This window comes from Xyrauchen texanus, chromosome 46 (assembly GCF_025860055.1).
Source record: "Xyrauchen texanus isolate HMW12.3.18 chromosome 46, RBS_HiC_50CHRs, whole genome shotgun sequence".
Classification (NCBI taxonomy): domain Eukaryota; kingdom Metazoa; phylum Chordata; class Actinopteri; order Cypriniformes; family Catostomidae; genus Xyrauchen; species Xyrauchen texanus.
In genome coordinates this window covers 17,928,890-17,945,955 of record NC_068321.1, presented here as the reverse complement: position 1 = coordinate 17,945,955, position 17,066 = coordinate 17,928,890, and the positions used below count along the sequence as shown (strand labels likewise).

Below are 17,066 nucleotides of genomic sequence, written 5' to 3'. Positions count from 1 at the left end.
CACATGTACACACACACACACACACACACACATGCAATTTTGGTGCACTTATCATTATGAGGACTCTCCATAGACATAATGATTTTTATACTGTACAATTAGAGTCTATTCCCTAACCCTACCCCTAAACCTAATCCTCACAAAAACCTTTCTGCATTTTTTTATTTTTATTTTTATTTAAGATTTTAAGGACACAAGAAATGTCCTCATAAACCACATTTATAGCATAATACCCTTGTAATTACCAGTTTGTAACCTTTAAAAAGTCCTCGTAAAGCACTTAAACACACACACACACACACACACACACACACACACACACACACACACACACACACACACACACACACACACACACACACACACACACACACAGAACAGCAGAACAACTGACTGCTTGAATAATCAAAATGCCATTTGCTAATTACTTTGTTTAATTCCAACCAACTTCTAAATCGGTAATTAGCACAGATAATTATATGTTAGCACTGTTGCACAAAGTCATGGTAAAGATTTTTCTGTTTCTTTTAAGTTAACTTTTCTCTTGCAGTAATTAAAATTTGAGTGTTGTTAGATAGTGTACCATTGGAAAGTACACTTGAAAGTGTTTCTTATTAACACCTTCAGAGTCTCTGTAAATAACAACAGCAGTCAAACAGTATTAAAGATGCTACATCAGACAATGTTTGACATTGACAAAAAACATGTTTGATTGCAGGGTGACATGCTGCAAATGTTTAATGAATAAAACTACCTTTACATTCTTTAAGGAATAGTTCACTCCAAAAAATATTCTGTCATCATTTACTCAGCCTTATGTTATTCCAGACCCCTATGACTATAAAAGCAGAACGTTAGGGACAGATTGCCATAGTCATCATTCACTTTCATTGCATCTTATTGCAATGTGATGAAAGTAAATGGTTACTGAGGCTGTCACTCTGCCTAACATATCCTTTGGTGTTCCACAAAAGAAAGAAACAAATCATACAGGATTTGAACAACATAAAGGTGGGTAAATAATAACTAAACTAGAACTACCCCTTTGAAAAGCAGGGAAAGCAACAAATTAGCACACAAACTTTTCCTGCCATTTTGGTTTGATTACCTTGAGGCAAACTTCAAATTATAAAAATGAATTACTCGCATCAGTTAAAAAAACAAAAACAAACAGCTGTTATTGTCCTTTATACATATAAAATGTCTTAAAAAAACCCCTGTAAATTTCATCATGGAATTATTAATTGCTTCATAATAAACCTCAATTGAGTAAACATGCATTGGCAAACAATCTGTTTGGCCTCTGTTACATGTGGCCTCTATCAAAGTGCTCATTAAGGACTTTGCTAATTAGCAGGAGACCGTGGCTGAGGTGTGTTTGGTGTGATTTTTTTTTTTCCCCCTATTTATACTGTAACACTCAGGCTATTTTAGATAATTCCCAGAACAATTAACAAACACCTACAAACTTTTCTTGCAACCATTGTCACAACCACACATGGTGATTCACATAAAGCACCCGATGGAAGTGTTTGGCTTAATTTTGCCAATCTGAAATCTCTCTATTTGATGACATAACATAGTAATATCAATTTCCCTTGACATCAATAATCAGTGTCGCTCATTAGTTTGGTTTTATATTTAAACAACAATCTGTTTTGAAAGCTCTATTAGCCATTCTTTTAGATAATACACAAATCATTATGATTTACTTGAATTAATTGTAAAAACAAATTAAGTAAAAAAAATGAGTTTTTGCATGTTCAGCTGTCTCTTTGCATGTACATCTGTCCCAGTTACAACCAAACTGTCCAACCAATTAGCTAAATGGGTAGTTATATGCATACCATGCCCATGCTTTTATATAAACATCAAGATTTTAGGTTAAAACTGACATGAATGTATAAATGGAAGAGTTTATCTGGTCCTGTAACTCATTACAATTTCTTTCGAGTTTTCACCCATTTTAATTACCCTTTGCCTTCACTAGATCAGAGTACACGTACATGGAGTCTTAATGAATGGATGTGAATATTGGGTCATAAAATCTGTGTACAAAATAATTGTAATAATGTTTAGCAAATCTAAAATAGCTCTAGATGGAGTAAATATAACTTCTCAAAAAACATGTCAACTACCAAAGTTTGAATATTTAGTGCTTCTAAATCCAATAAAATGTGATTAGAAGCATTCCAGACATCAAATGTAATCATATTAATAACTGAGTTGTACTGAATATAAAGTGAAAACAATATCTGCTTGAAAATATATTCACAAATTCGCTGTTGTTGCATACTTTTTGTGCAATAATTGCATTAATAAAATGCTGATTTGCCTCCTGCCCGAAAACGCGGCTTTTGTGCAGCTTTCCTTAAATGTGTTGCACCTTTAAATATCCGGGTAGAAAAATTCAGCTTGAAGAGTTCCATCATCTCTTGAATTGAGAGTAGTGACATGCCAAAAATAGATATAAAATTTTAACACTAAGAAAATAATTTATTATAAATATTTGTCATATTTCTTAATTTAGAAGATAAAATACAAACGTTCCGCGCGTTAAATCACACTTGTTTCTGTCAGAGCGTAAAACAGCGAGACAAACACTCACACGGGGGAAGCAGCACGAGTTGGAGAGGTTGATGCTCATAACAGTTGCCCAGAAAACGGAGAAAAATATCTTCATATTAGGGTTGGAAACGTGACAGTTCTTTTATACGATACAATTTTGATATATACACATTTTGAATAGACGTTTTACCGCTAAGTATGCTATTTTAGTAGTAATATGTTGCATTCATCATGGCTGGTAAAGAACTTGACTATTTTTAAACGTTTTTTAAAAGTATTTAGTTGTATTCACTTTGTAAAGATTCACTAGTCTAAAGAGTAGTAATGGTAAATATAGGTCTGATTAAAAACTAACGAAATGTGCTTCAATGTATTACTTGTCATTGTGATAAAGATTATGTTTTTCTACAGATGATTAAAGATTAGTGCTTTCACGTTGTACCTCAAAAATGGCAAGTACCAACAGTCCACAGAAAGACTGGTACTCAATATTAGGTGCTAGTCCATCCACTGACATACAAGAGCTGAAACAGAAGTATCAGAAACTGATCCTCATGGTAAGTGTTCAACAAAGTTGAAAACAAAATAAACACTGTATGTGTATGCAAGATGTTCAGTGAATATCATGAAACAAAAAATGTTTATGTACAAATTCTTTCTCACATCCCAGCGCAATGTGTATAGTCAACTGTATTTGTAGTAGTAAAAAAAATAAAAACATTCATCTGTTTGTTTGAGTGCCTTGTCCAGTCCAAAACTGTAACATTGGCTCGACCAATGGTGTGAGTTTAGGGCGGGACTATCTGTTTGTACTAGAGATGCATCGATTGCAATTTTCTTGGCTGATTCCGATTTGCAATTTTTTGCAAGTGTGACCTGCCGATACCGATTTTTTCCGATTTTCTTTCTAAGAACTATTATTGACCACATATACAAACAAAATCTATCTTTCTTCAATGCAACATTTTATTTTCATAAAATTAATTATTAAACATTACAAACTGCACTAAGTTACAGGATCTTCTCTCACTTAAACAACTCTCAAAATAAAGTGCTCTGTGACTGGAAAGAGGTAGAAATAACAATTAACTGCAAATGAGTTGCTTTATATAACAGATGTCATTTTCCACTATTTTTATAAATTGACCTTTTTCTCTTTATTACTCGTCTAACAAAACAATTCCAAAGATCTGAAAAACTGAAGTGTCCAATACGCTCAACTTCCGTTAGATGTCCAAATATCAGTTGTAAAACTGATTGCTGCTTCGGGATCGGCTTGTACCTGTCAACACTCCCGTTTTTCCCGGGAGTCTCCTGTTTTGTTATTTCTCCCAAAAAACCTCCCGTAATTTGTATGGCCCAAACCAAGTTATATGAATAATCACATCAATATATTATTCCAAGGTGGTCCAGTTGCTAGATCTTGAATGAAACGCATCCTACTCACACAATCGACACATCGTACAAATTAAAAATCATTTGTGACCTCAACCTGGCAACCTACAACCCATTTGCGCTGTTGATATCTGCGCAGGTAGTAGACGCAGGATGTTAAATCAAGCATCACTGGTAGATGGGAGGAGAAGAATCAGCTGGTGTGCCGGTGAAAAAAAACAAAATATATATGTACATTTAACAACCGCTGGATGGAAGAATTTAATTTCATGTCTTTTGCAATGTGTGGCACACTGATTTTAATATCGGCACGGTGGGAAAAATTAAGTTGCTCAGCACATTAAATCACAACGGCACAATTTGTATAGTATTTAGCCTGCCTCTGCCATCCAGCACCCCACTTCCCCTCTCCCGGATTTGTGAACCCAAATGTTGACAGATAACAGGCTGCGTGTGTGACATGACACGAGATTAAACAACTCGGGCAACGCGACATCGGAAAATAACCACCTACTCTGTATCGAGGAAATTTATCAGATCTCTGATCCCTCTGTCCTCAACTATGGAGAACAGCTGGTCATCCAGGGCCATGAATTCCATAATATTCCTTGTAATTGCTTTGGTCTTTTCGCTGCTCATACCAAGGAATGATAGGAGAGGCTGCTGACTTGTGGCTGGCTCTGAGCTCTGGCTAGCTTTAGCTGCTTTCCCTTTTTAGCTTCTTTTTTAAAATGGGCATTTTCAGCTGGGTGATGGTGTTTTAAATGTCTAATTAGGTTTGTTGTTCCGAAAGTTATTGTGGTGGTTCCCCCACGGTTTACTTTGGCTTTACAATTATTACACATTCCGAACTTTATGTATTCTTCACAGTGATGATCTTCCATGCCAATGACATGTTTACATGCGGAAAATCGCCTAATTCCGGTCCCTGGCCGGTCGATCGGTGCATCTCTAGTTTGTACAACCGATGGAAGACAAAGGTTTTCTGTAATCAATTATTATTTTTGCTATTTGTTTGGTGATGCTAGTGGCACAAAAACCACACACTTCAGTTGAACCTGCTTTCATAGTGACTTGGAAAAGTTGAGCACAGATCAAATTTATGCAAATATTAATATATTGCAAATTTAGATCATGAGACCACTTGGAGTGGACTCTCAGTGAAGTTTCCTACAAGGGCAAATTTTTGTTGCTAAATACGAGCTTAGAAAGCATATACATAATTAATCAAAAACATAAGTATTTCTCATTAATACACATTGCAGATTTGACTTATCCCTGCTAAATTATACCTAAGCTGATTTGTTTAATCCCAAACCCATTTTAATTACAGCAATCACATAACACTAGTCTATCAGTCAGGATGTGTGCCATGCAATTTGTAGGAATGGTTTGAAGACTCCAGTACAATGACTTGCATAACACACAACAAGGGTGGGATTGATAATAACATGTATAATGTTCAGATCATGGTTTTATCATTAGAATTTTCTTTAAACAATGAATATTCTTTTGTTAAACAACATTTAAATGAATCAGTGTCTTATAATGGTACTGCTTGATAAACACGTCTCTATGCTTCTCTTTATAATAACAGTTAGACAGGTGACAGTTTGCTGTTACCAGAATCCACCATACCATATGCATTACCACTGTAACCTCAGGCTTAAAACAATCCATACCACTGTAATAATGAGGATTACACTTTGCAGTCACATCAACATCCTGTTTTCTTTTAACCCAATTGTCAGCTTGACAGTAGGTGGCAGTAGTGTGATGGTAGTAGCCTTTGTACCCCCTGCTTCTCTTTTCCTTCTCCCTTGCTTCAGAAAGCGACTGCAGACTGCACAGCAGAGCCCAGTGGAGGATGTGGCAGTGCTCCACGCACAGCCTCTGAGAGGGAGATGATGTATTGTTAGAGCTGGCGAGTGCTCCAAATTGCCCAGCCCTTTACATTGTGTTCCTGCTCTCCAAGCTCCATTAGCCTCAGTAAATGAATATTTTACAATGCGTGCAAAGAGACAGCAATTAAAGCATGTAACTCCACGGGGGAAGGTGGATGGGCTGCTCTGACGAAGCTCTAGCCGCTTGTTGTCTTATGTATTTAAGAACCTGAACAACGCAGACTGGAAGTTGTAGAGCAGCACAGTGCGATAACCACCTTAGTCTGTCTGAGTGTTAAAGGTTCTGTAGCATTAGGGTTCTGAGTAGAATAGTTTCTGCTTTAGAATAATATCCTGGAAAAAAAAATATACTTGCCTTCTTCTTTGTTTTAAAGGGATAGTTCACCCAAAGTGTTGTATTCTCTTATTATTTGCAGACCCTTATACCATCCCAGATGTGTATGGCTTTCTTTAATCTGCTGAACTAGAAAAAAAAAAAAAGATATTTAGAAGACTATTCCAGCTCTCTACGTCCTCAAAATGCAAGTGAATGGGTACCAAAATTGTGAAGCTCCAAAATGCAAATAAAGGCATCATAAAAGTAATCCATATAACTCCAGGGGTTAAATCCATGTCTTCAGAAGTGATATAAGTGTGGATGAGAAACAGATTTATATATTAATCCTTTTTTACTATCAATCTTCACTTTCACTTTGAAAGTATTAGTTTGTTTTTCATCATAAATATCACCACCTACTGGGCAGGGAGGACAATTTATGGTTGAAACGGGGTTAAATTTTGATCTGTTTCTCACCCACACCTATCATATCGCTTCTGAGGATATTGTATGGCTTTAACCACTGGAGTCTTAAGGATAACTTTTATTCTGCATTTATGTGCATTTTGAAGCTTCAAGTGTTTGGTACCCATTCACATGCATTGTAAGGAGCTACAAAATTTAGAAATTTTCTAAAAATCTTTGTGTTCTGCAGTAGAAAGAAAGTCATACACATCTTTGATGGTATGAGGGTGAGTATAAGATGAGAGAATTTAAAATTTTTTGTGAACTATCAATTTAAGTGTAAAATGTGTTCTTTTGTGAGACACATGCCATGTTTTAGGCATGGATTGCATACAGATATGTTTTGATTTTACTCTTTATTTTTGTCTAGTTTTCCAGTCAAAAATATTTCAACTTAATTTCAAATAAGGTACATTTTCTTTTAGGAGGTTAGTTCCTAAAACGAGAAAAAAATATTTGCCAATGAGTTAAGAAAAATAATCTTAATTTAAAGGAAAAACTCTCTTTCTGCATTTTCCCCCTTTTTTTTAGTGTGAGACATCTGGTGTGTATATCAAATAGATGTGCCCATTTTTTGGTAAGTTGACCACATGAAACAACTTTTGCAATGTATTTAACTTTTGTAATGTGACATGTATCTGGGTGAAAAAATTATATTATGTAGGGTGGGACTTTTTTTATCCATCGAGACTTGATTGGACCGAAATGTATTTTGCTGTAATGTTTTTGGTTAAGTGGAAAATATTTTTCAGAGGTGAAGAAATATTTTTATTATATTTGTTTACAATTTTTAAAAACTAAAAAAAAAAAAAAATACATTTACCTTTGAGAATAATGTGCACTGATGAATCTTGCACAATAAGGCCAGGTACATTTATTTTTAAGACAGTAAATGGCATCTATTTTGATTTAATGTTGTCTTTTGCACAGTTAAATAAATCAACTTCTAAATAAAAAGAACAGAAAAAAATATAAATATATTTGTAAAAAATGTTTTACAGGTTCACATTCAGCCCTGCATGTTTTGATCTTTCCATCATGCTCCCAATCAATCAAACACTCAGTTATGACAGAGCTAAAACTCGGTTCACAGGGTCTGTCTATTTGACAAAAGACTAACCAGGGAGATGTTTGTGAAACAGCAGTATTTGCTTGCCAGGGCTAAGCTGCACTTCACACCTGTGGTCCTGACTCCTCAAGCTCACCTACAAAGAGTAAAGGGAAGCAAAGCCATCCCATTTCTGCCTCTGGGGAGAGAGTCTTATTCTCTGGCAGACTCAGACTTCCTCCTGGAGGTAACTGAGAAATTGTGCTGCCAAGCTTGCTCAACCATTCTCAGGGTTCGGGAATGGATTTTTTTTTTTGTTTTCATTTTCGATGCTTGCTAAGAATAGATGTGACCCTATTACTTTCGGAAAGGTGAAGGTTCAGATTGCATGGTAACTGGGTTTTACTGAAGCGTTTCAGGTATTTAAACAGGCTGTTGTTGCTGTATATGGGTAAAAAAAAGCCCATCCAATTGGGGGTTCTCCATGGTTCTTTCAGATGTTAAATAATTTGGTAACATCTACACTCACTGAGCACTTTATTAGGAACACTGTGGTCCTAATAAAGTGCCCGACGTGGTCTTCTGCTGGTATTGCACATCTGCCTCAAGGTTCAATGTGTTGTTAATTGTGAGATGCTTTTCTGCTCACTACAATTGTAAAGAGTGGTTATCCGAGAAAACCGTTATCTTTCTGTCAGCTCAAACCAGTCAGGCCATTATCTGTTGACCTCTCTCATCAACAAGGCATTTCTGTCTGCAGAACTGCCGGTGCCTGGATGCTTTTTGTTTTTGGTACCATTCTCAGTAAACTCAGAATGTGGTGTGTGAAAATCCCAAGAGATCAGCAGTTACAGATATACTCAAACCAGCACGTCTGGCACCAACAATCATGTCATGGTCGAAGTCAGATTAACTGAAGCTCCTGACCCATATTTGCATGATTTTATCCATGATTAGATGATTGCATGAATAAGTAGTTGTACAGGTGTTCCTAATAAAGTTTTCGGTGAGTGTATACTGATAGTAATACTTCTAATTAGTTTATCCTCATTCGATCAGATAAAAATTTTTGCAAATTAATTATGTACATTGGCACATTAAAATTGGCATGCGTGCTAAAATACACTTCAGTCACGTGGTAGATTCTATATGAACCACTGATGTAAAAATGCCCACATGGAGTTTAGATATAGCTATCATGCGAACCTTGCTTTTTGTTGATTTCCTCGCCATTGGCATGGCGTGACGTCATTATTTAGTTTGCATAGAAACAAGGTTTAGTTTAGCTTGGAAACGTATTTTTTTTTTGGGATGGATTAACATCTTGGAGCACACTTTATACTCTCCTATACCAACTTCAGTGATTGTACTGAGTACTTATTACATTTATGTATTATTTATTGCATTTAGTGATTATATAAATGTAAGGAGCAACTTGTGCAATGTGTCATCTTGAATTAACATGGTCAGTACTTTGTATTTCCAGTGTTTAAGATTACTGATCTAAAGTTTCAATTATGACTCAAGTTTTCACTTTAGCTATTTAGCTTTGGGCATCCTGCGGTCCTCTGATCTGAAGCATCCTAAACACAAATCGATTTAATCCTCTTAGCTGGTATCCTGTGCAGATCCTAATCTTAATGCATTAGATGCTTTTTATTCTGGTACTTTTAATTAAACCGAGATTTTGAGTAAAGAAGGATGCTTTCCTTGCGTTTGACTTACATTTTACCAACACGAAATCCTACTTAAAATGTAATGGCAGCATTTGAAAGCTCTAGTGCTGGAATGAAACAAACTCCCAAAAGCCTTCCATCATTTGGATGGCAACTATGAATTATTTAAGTAAATGTGTTTAACTATCTATCTGTTAACGCTCTTTGGCCCCTCTTTCTCTTCTCGAGAGGTTACGAGGCGACTGAGCGCTGTGCTCTGTCCTCGTTCACCCAAACTGTAAAACCGCTGCCTCGGATTTGGAACGGCAAGGAATGGTTAATGATTCTCTCAATCAGGAAGTTAATTTTTGGCCTGTTGCTACAGTTGCTTTACTGTTCCTCTTCTCATCGCATTCTGGCAGCCCATTAACAAAGTGAAAACAACAACAAAAACACAAACAGAGAGGGGTGGGAGAAAGGGAGGGGGGAGAACAGGCACCCTTAAATTTTAATTAGTTTTAAACGTAATTGCTTGAAATGATTAGTTGAATTCAGTCTTCCTGTTACTTAAAATTAAAAATATAATTGCTGTAGACAGTAATTGGCTTGCCCTGCACTGTTGGTTGTTGTAGCCCAGTGCCGGACCATGCATCATTACCCGACTTTGGCGGTACTGCAGCTTCTGAACTGTAGCGGCCATACAAAAACACAAACACACACACAATGCTTTACTCGTCAGTGCCAGAGCATAATCAGAGTTGGGTTTAATGCCTGCTTGAAGGGATCTAAGTTGTTTTCCCGTTCGCCCCTTTCAACCCTGCTCCTCTCCAATGGGCGAATGAAGAGCCCCATGGCTCATCTGACCCATGACCCCTACTAATCGATAGCCACAGCCCACGTACTGTAGATCCTCAAGGAGAGACATGACTATATACTAAAAGACTACATCCAAGCCAGAGGGTAGTGTCAAAATAACCCATAAAGCTCACTAAACATTAGTGGGTAAAAAAAAAAGAACACCGATTCCATGTTTATTTTAGTGAAGCCACGATGTTACAGTAAGCATAGATCTGTCATATTTAAGGACATATATTGGAGATTGCATTAGTGTTTTTGGCTGGAGGATAGAGATGGACTCTGCCCTTCTAACTATCTGCCCTGTCCAGTTCTGTCTTTGAGAAGGCATATCTGTCCTAACTGATAAGTGTTTTGCCTTATATTGCACCATACAGCCTGCATTTGTTGCTTTGTTCTGCCTTATATGGTAAATTGTCCAAAAGCAAAGCCAGACCATCAGCAAATTGCCCATGAACTGCTGTCAATACAGATTGAGACATTGTCTTGTTTACCTTCCTGTAGTCTATGTTCCATAGCTCTGAGTGTCAATCTCTGCTTTGTTAGTAATTGAACTTAAATGTGAAGTGTGTAATTTTTGCACCACTAGCATCACCAAACAAATTGCAAAAACATCTGATTTCGAACAGATTTTCTGAAGACTCCCCTATATTCTATTAGTTGGAAAAACCTGAAGTCCTATCCCAAACTCGCACAAGTGCATTATGTCATGATTTGTTTTAATAAACCAAAAGCATCACAGAGCCTCAATGTTTGTACTTTTCATGGCAATCAACCTATGCATAATATGGAAAATATATTTTTAATTTTTTTGGTTATCATTTATGTCAATTGCCTGGCTACATTCTGATTGGTAGTTTCATCCAGACAAGCAGAGGCCTAGCGTATCAGAAGGGGAGGCAGAGAAGCACCTGCAGAGATTCATTGATGTTGACCAGGCTTGGAAGATCTTGAGTAATAAAGAAAGCCGGAATGAGTACAACCTACATTTACGAGGTGCATTCCCTCCCTATTCCACAAGTCTTTCCTTTCATGCATGAACTATCTCATCCTTCTACATCTTGAAAGGACAGGTTATTTCTACACTATATAGTAGTATTCAGCATTGTCATTATGGCCCATGTTGTATCCAGTTTTGAAAATGCTTAGTTGTGCTTGCATCACTGTTGCTATATATGCTAAGTTTTAATGGAATAGTTCACCCAAAAATGAAAATTCTCTCATCATTTACTCACACTCATGCCATCCTAGACATGTATGACTACAGAAATACAAAAAACAGAGATTTTTAGAACAATATCTGAGCTCTGTAGTCAAGTGAATGGAGGCCAGAATGAAGGTCCAAAAAGCATATAAAGGCAGCATTAAAGTAATCTATGACTCCAGTGGTTAAATCCATATCTCCCAAAGTGATGTGATGGGTATGGGAAAGAAACCGATCAAATTTCTTCAATAAGTCCTTTTTACTATAAATTCTCCTCCCTGCCCAGTAGGTGGCAATATGCACAAAGAATGTGAATCACCAAAATCAAAAGTATGTTAAAGTGAAAGTGGAGATTTATAGTAAAAAAAAAAACTTAAATATTAATCCTTTTTTAAACCACATCTATCGTATCACGTCTGAAGATATGGATTTAACCACATGAGTCTTACTGATAACTTTAATGCTGCCTTAATGTAATTTTGGAGCTAAGTTATGGCCACGACTTCAATTCAAACGCATTGTTTGGACCTAAAGAGCTGAGCTATTTTAACAAATATCTTTGTTTTATTTATTAAAATATAAAATAAAGGAATACGGCAGTGCTGTTTTCTGGACAGACGCCTCTTTACAGAAGAGCATGGTGAGGATTGTGTGTGGTAGCAGTGGAGGAGGGAGAGAAAGAGAGTGTAAGAGAGAATGTAGGTCAGGTCTGTCACACATGGCCAATTCTTACATGAAGTGATAGTCTGCTTCTCTCCTCTATCGCCTAAGGAAAAAGCTCCCCTAGCCCTCCATTAGGACCTTCAATATGTGTACATCCAGGGTCCTGTGCACCATTAACTGGGGAGCTGTGGCATCGCCTTTGGGGGTACTTTGCACAGCTACTTGCTAACGTAGCTCGCTACAGCCACAGAATTGACATTTAGAGAGTGTCCACAGAAAAACAGGCCTAGGCTGCACAAAGGAAAGTAATGGAGCTGACCTCCTCATTTGGCAGCAGTGACGTTATTTCCAATATGACATGCACTTTATATACACTTCACATGCAAGGATTGTATGAAGGTTTGACCAATTATAGAAATGTTTGAAAATAGGCCTGGAAAAGTAATGGAAATGACTGCATTTTAGTACAATGTTTCATCTGCATTGGAGGAAAACTGCATGTTCAAGAACCATTAACAGAACCAAAAGTCATGAAAATCATACAGTTTCAATATTAAAAATATACGTAAAGTGGTTGCACTACCACTTGCAACAGTAATGAACTACAGGAAAAAAGAAAGCAAACTTTGTTTTAGTCAATTTTACTCTAAATATTTTTGTCTTAGGGGAGATTTAAAAATAAGCTCAGCTCCCTACTCAAGTCAACACGGTCTGCGTTAATTAAGGTTGGGATTGATTCTGATCAGCTCAAAGGATACACTAATCCCCATCCAACCTAAGTAGCCTGCCCCGCAGTCATTCACCAGAAAACCAAATATGTGCCATTATTGACTGGACATGGTTTGATGTCAAATACTGCCTTCTATTTAAAAGGCCACATTTGATTAGTTAAATCTTCCATAGATTTTAAAGGTACATGTATACATATTTATAAATATTAAATCTCCCTACTCCTCAGGAATGCATTCTGTCATTTAAGGGGTAGTTCACACAAAAATGAAAATGCTCTCATCATTAACTCATTCTCATGCCATCCCAGATGTGTATGACTTTTTCTTCTGCAGAACACAAACTAAGATTTTTAGAAGCATATCTCAGCTCTGTAGGTCCTTTCAATACAAGTGATAGCCAGAATATGAAGCTCTCAAAAATCACATAAAGGCAGCTTAAAACTAATTCATACAACTCCAGTGGTTTAATATATGTCTTCTGAAGCAATGCAATCACATTTGGTGAGAAAAAGATCAATATTTCAATCTTTGTTTTACTATAAATCTCCACTTTTACTTTCAGAATGTGAAAGTGAAAATTTAGATTTATAGTAAAAAAGGACTTGCATATTGATTTGTTTCTCACCCACACCTATTACATCACTTCTGAAGACATGTATTTAACAGCTGGAGTCATATGGATTACTTTAATGCTGCCTTTTATGTGATTATTTTTGGAGCTTGAAAGGTCTGGTCACCATTCACTTGCATTGTATAGACATACACCGCTGAAATAATAGCATGAGGGAGTAAATGATGAGAGAATTTTCATTTTTGGATGAACTGTCCCTTTAATATTGATAAACAAAATACTGTCACAGGTAAAGTCTTTGTAAATATAAATAATAATAATTTTATGCATTTCTAAATTTATTACAAAGCTGAAATCCATCAAGGACGTAATTGAGTTGGGTTGCATAACTGAAATCTTACCTTCAGTTCTGAATCATTGTAGTCCGTTATATTTAATTTACCTGTATGACTTTCTTAACTCCATGGAACACAGAAGGAGATGTAAGACAGAATATTAGGGATTTACAGCCTCAGTTACCCTTAACTTTCAATAAATTTGTTTTCCATATTTTGAAAGTGAATGGTGACTGAGGTTCAGGTTGTCATTCTGCTTAACATAATTTTTTGGGTTCCATGAAGAAAGAAGCTCATATGGGTGTAGAATGACATAAAGGGTGAATAAATGATGACAGAATTTTTGGTTGACTGAGACTCTTCAAACTACTTCATTCAAAGACAGAGCTCAATTTTAACAACTTTATTTCCAGTCAGAATAAATAAGAAATTAGTTGCCAGAACTGAATACCACCTACTTAAAACATTCCCTACCTAATTAAAGAAAACCATGATAAAATGTGACACTCATACCTGTTAATTTACAGTATATCAAACAGGCTGCCAGAAAGGGACAAGAGCCGTTTCTGGGAAGTGTTACGGCTTGGATTTTTTATTCATTATTAATGCCTCTTGACAATTAGTTGTCATATTTTACTTTTTCACGCTTGTTCTTAGTTTCAAATTAATTTATTAGTAGCCTTTAAACCAAATCCTTTTGAAATGCCAAGTATTCCCTGCTTCAGTATTCAATGAATATTTTAAGACTACTCATTTGTGTGTATTCATAGCAGCAGGAAGTGAAATGAACGTTTTGCTAGGACACTCTGAATGACCTCAAATGACTTTGCAGCTTCCCCCCTTTTTTCTCTTTCTCCATCTCTTTTAAGTGAAACTTCAGCCCAACTCTACTTCTTGATTATTGCTTAAATATTTAAATGAACTAGGATTGCTTTGCAAACTTCTTACAGGTGATTTGAATCTTCCAGACTTGCTCTCTTATCTTCCAAAAGGTCTTGAGATTGTGGCCTGTTAATTTGACAGAAAAGTAAACCTTTATTTCTGTAATAAAGAAATCACACTGACAGAACATTTTAATTCATGTTTCTTCTTGTTAGTGTTGCTTGTCAAGGCAAGCATTTACTGTTGCTATTTCTCATACTGTATTGTCTATACAAGGCCAACCTAAGTAATAAATATTGGTGTCCCTTGAATGCCTGGTTAAAGGAATAGTTAACACAAAAATGAAAATTCTGTCATCATTTACTTAACTTCATGTTGCCTCAAAACCTTCTTTGGAATGTCAGCCTTAGTCACCATTCACTTTCCTTTTAATGGGTAAAATGTAGTGAATGTCAATTGTGACTGAGGCTTTCTGACATTCAACATGATCAAAATCCAGTTGATGTCAATTTTGAAGTCTCTCCAAAACAAAACGTTTGCTAGCTCAGTAATACTTGTCTTGTTTGTCCTACCATTTGGATTTTGCTTGATTAACATCAGAACTTGTGTCTCTCTTTGCAGCGTGTGAATTGAAACAGATCTGGCCAGTGGATGCTCATATAACACTGAAAGACATGAACTGGGACAGTGGTTAGTCAATGCTCCATTTAGTCCTTGAATTTTCTGGTTGCGAATATGAATCCCTGAATTCTAAATATTAGGCATCTCTCTTTTTCAGATGCTGAGTGTTATACATACAGCTGTCGCTGTGGTGGAGAATTCATCTTGGACAAGGTGGACACACAGGAAGTGGAAACAGTGGTGTGCTGTGATTCTTGTTCGCTCAGCGTTGAAGTTCAAAAGGTTACATGACACTTCTGGATACTTCCTTCAAGGTTCTTGTTGGGCTATAATTGAACTCTTGCATATTCTAAAATGGAAGATTTTCTATGGACAAAACGCATAGTAGATTTCTAAATGAAGAAACCATCCTCAACCTCTATCTATTTGCATTTCATAACTGAATAAGAGCCTGGCATCTATGAGCAGTTATGACGTTATGCGTTATGAAGTGGTTCTCTTTGAAAGATTATCCTGGAATATTATCCTAATTTGTCATTACAAGGATTCAAACTTTACAGGATGTCAAAGACATCAAATATTAAATATATACAAAGTGGATAGTTCGGTTCCTGGTTGCTGATTGGTCTGTACAGGATTCCAGCCTTGCTATACGCTCTATAGTAACAGCTATGGTGCGAAATACATGTTCACCTAGCTACTATGCATGTCGTTACTATGCAGCACCCATAGAGAATGCATTGTTTTATTGCCTACATGTTATGGACTATATCTTCTAGTGGAAGGATTTTGCTTAGTAAAGTAACTTTTTATTGAATATTTGTGCCTTTTAATAATTTATAACAAGTTAAGCTCAGTCAACAGCATTTGTGGCATTATGTTGATTACCACAAATCATATCTTTATGACTGCACAGCATGTTTATTAAATACCCTGATGAAGGCTTTCGCTTGGCCATTATATATGTTTTAGATGTTGTAGCATGGTTAAATAAAGGCTTCTTAGTCCGTTCCACATGATTGGATTTTTTTCTTTTTTTTTTTTAACAAAATGATGTAATATTGGATATAACGTTACACATATAAGGTTAGTAAAGGATTTTGTCACACTAAAATTATGTTAACATGAATTTTATGTATTATGGCTATACTTTTGAAACAATGAGTATTTGAGTGTTTTCGGACTGGCCACATTCACTTCCATTGCAAGTACCTCTTTGTAAGCATGATTGTGGCAGCGGGGGCGTGGTCAAGCGCCCGTCCGGGAGAGAAAAGCGGTAAGGGCGCCCACACCTGAGCTAAAATGATGACTAACACCTGTGTCTAATTTCAGTAACATGAGGAGAGCGGCATAAAAGGGCAGCAGTGACAGAGCATGGGAGCGGAGAACCCGACCAAGGAAAACCCTACAACACTGTCACTATATGACGAGAGAAATAAAAAGCTTACCCCTTAAGCTGACACCTGTTTCCGTCTCTTCCTTTGGCGGCTGTCACAATGATTTTATGCTTTTTTTAAATACAGTTAGTATTGAGTTATGAGTCTAAATATTAAAACATTATGCCACAAATGTTTTCGATAAAGCTTAACTTGCATTTAACCTGGAACATACCTTTTAATTAAAACCTTTAATTAGAATAAATGTCTCATGGGCGAGGGTCGGACATGTGAACGGCAAGCTCTGCGCACTTTGCTAGTTTTAATAATATTTGTGTCACAAACCAGTGAGATTCGATACACCCTGATCCTTAATTGTTTTGGGAAGACAATATGTCAAAGAATTCAAAATCCTCAGGCTCTGGATATATTAAAGACACTTACATGCTCGGGCTGATTCCCCTCAGCGGCAGGCCG

At 36.5% G+C, this 17,066-nt stretch overlaps 1 protein-coding gene across 2 annotated transcripts; it reads left to right on the top strand.

Moving 5' to 3' along the window:
* Positions 1-2,616: 2,616 nt before the first annotated feature.
* dnajc24 (DnaJ (Hsp40) homolog, subfamily C, member 24) lies at positions 2,617-16,177 on the top strand. 2 transcript variants are annotated; one of them, XM_052120207.1, is made up of 5 exons: positions 2,617-2,689; positions 2,980-3,125; positions 11,064-11,202; positions 15,214-15,282; positions 15,371-16,177. In XM_052120207.1, exons 2-5 carry the CDS (start codon positions 3,018-3,020, stop codon positions 15,502-15,504), a joined length of 450 nt encoding a protein of 149 aa, XP_051976167.1. In that variant the 5' UTR covers positions 2,617-2,689; positions 2,980-3,017; the 3' UTR covers positions 15,505-16,177. The 2 variants fall into 2 exon arrangements, with proteins under 2 accessions (XP_051976167.1, XP_051976168.1); XM_052120208.1 differs by having other exon boundaries at positions 2,626-3,125.
* The last annotated feature ends 889 nt before the right edge of the window (positions 16,178-17,066 follow it).

What these genes read in the sequence shown, in the direction of transcription:
- dnajc24 (XM_052120207.1), top strand. Translation starts at nt 3,018, where the DNA reads ATGGCAAGTACCAACAGTCCACAGAAAGACTGGTACTCAATATTAGGT. An exon ending in ATCAGAAACTGATCCTCATG is followed by an intron (nt 3,126 to 11,063) that starts GTAAGTGTTCAA and finishes TCTGATTGGTAG; the next exon opens with TTTCATCCAGACAAGCAGAG. An exon ending in GTACAACCTACATTTACGAG is followed by an intron (nt 11,203 to 15,213) that starts GTGCATTCCCTC and finishes CTCTCTTTGCAG; the next exon opens with CGTGTGAATTGAAACAGATC.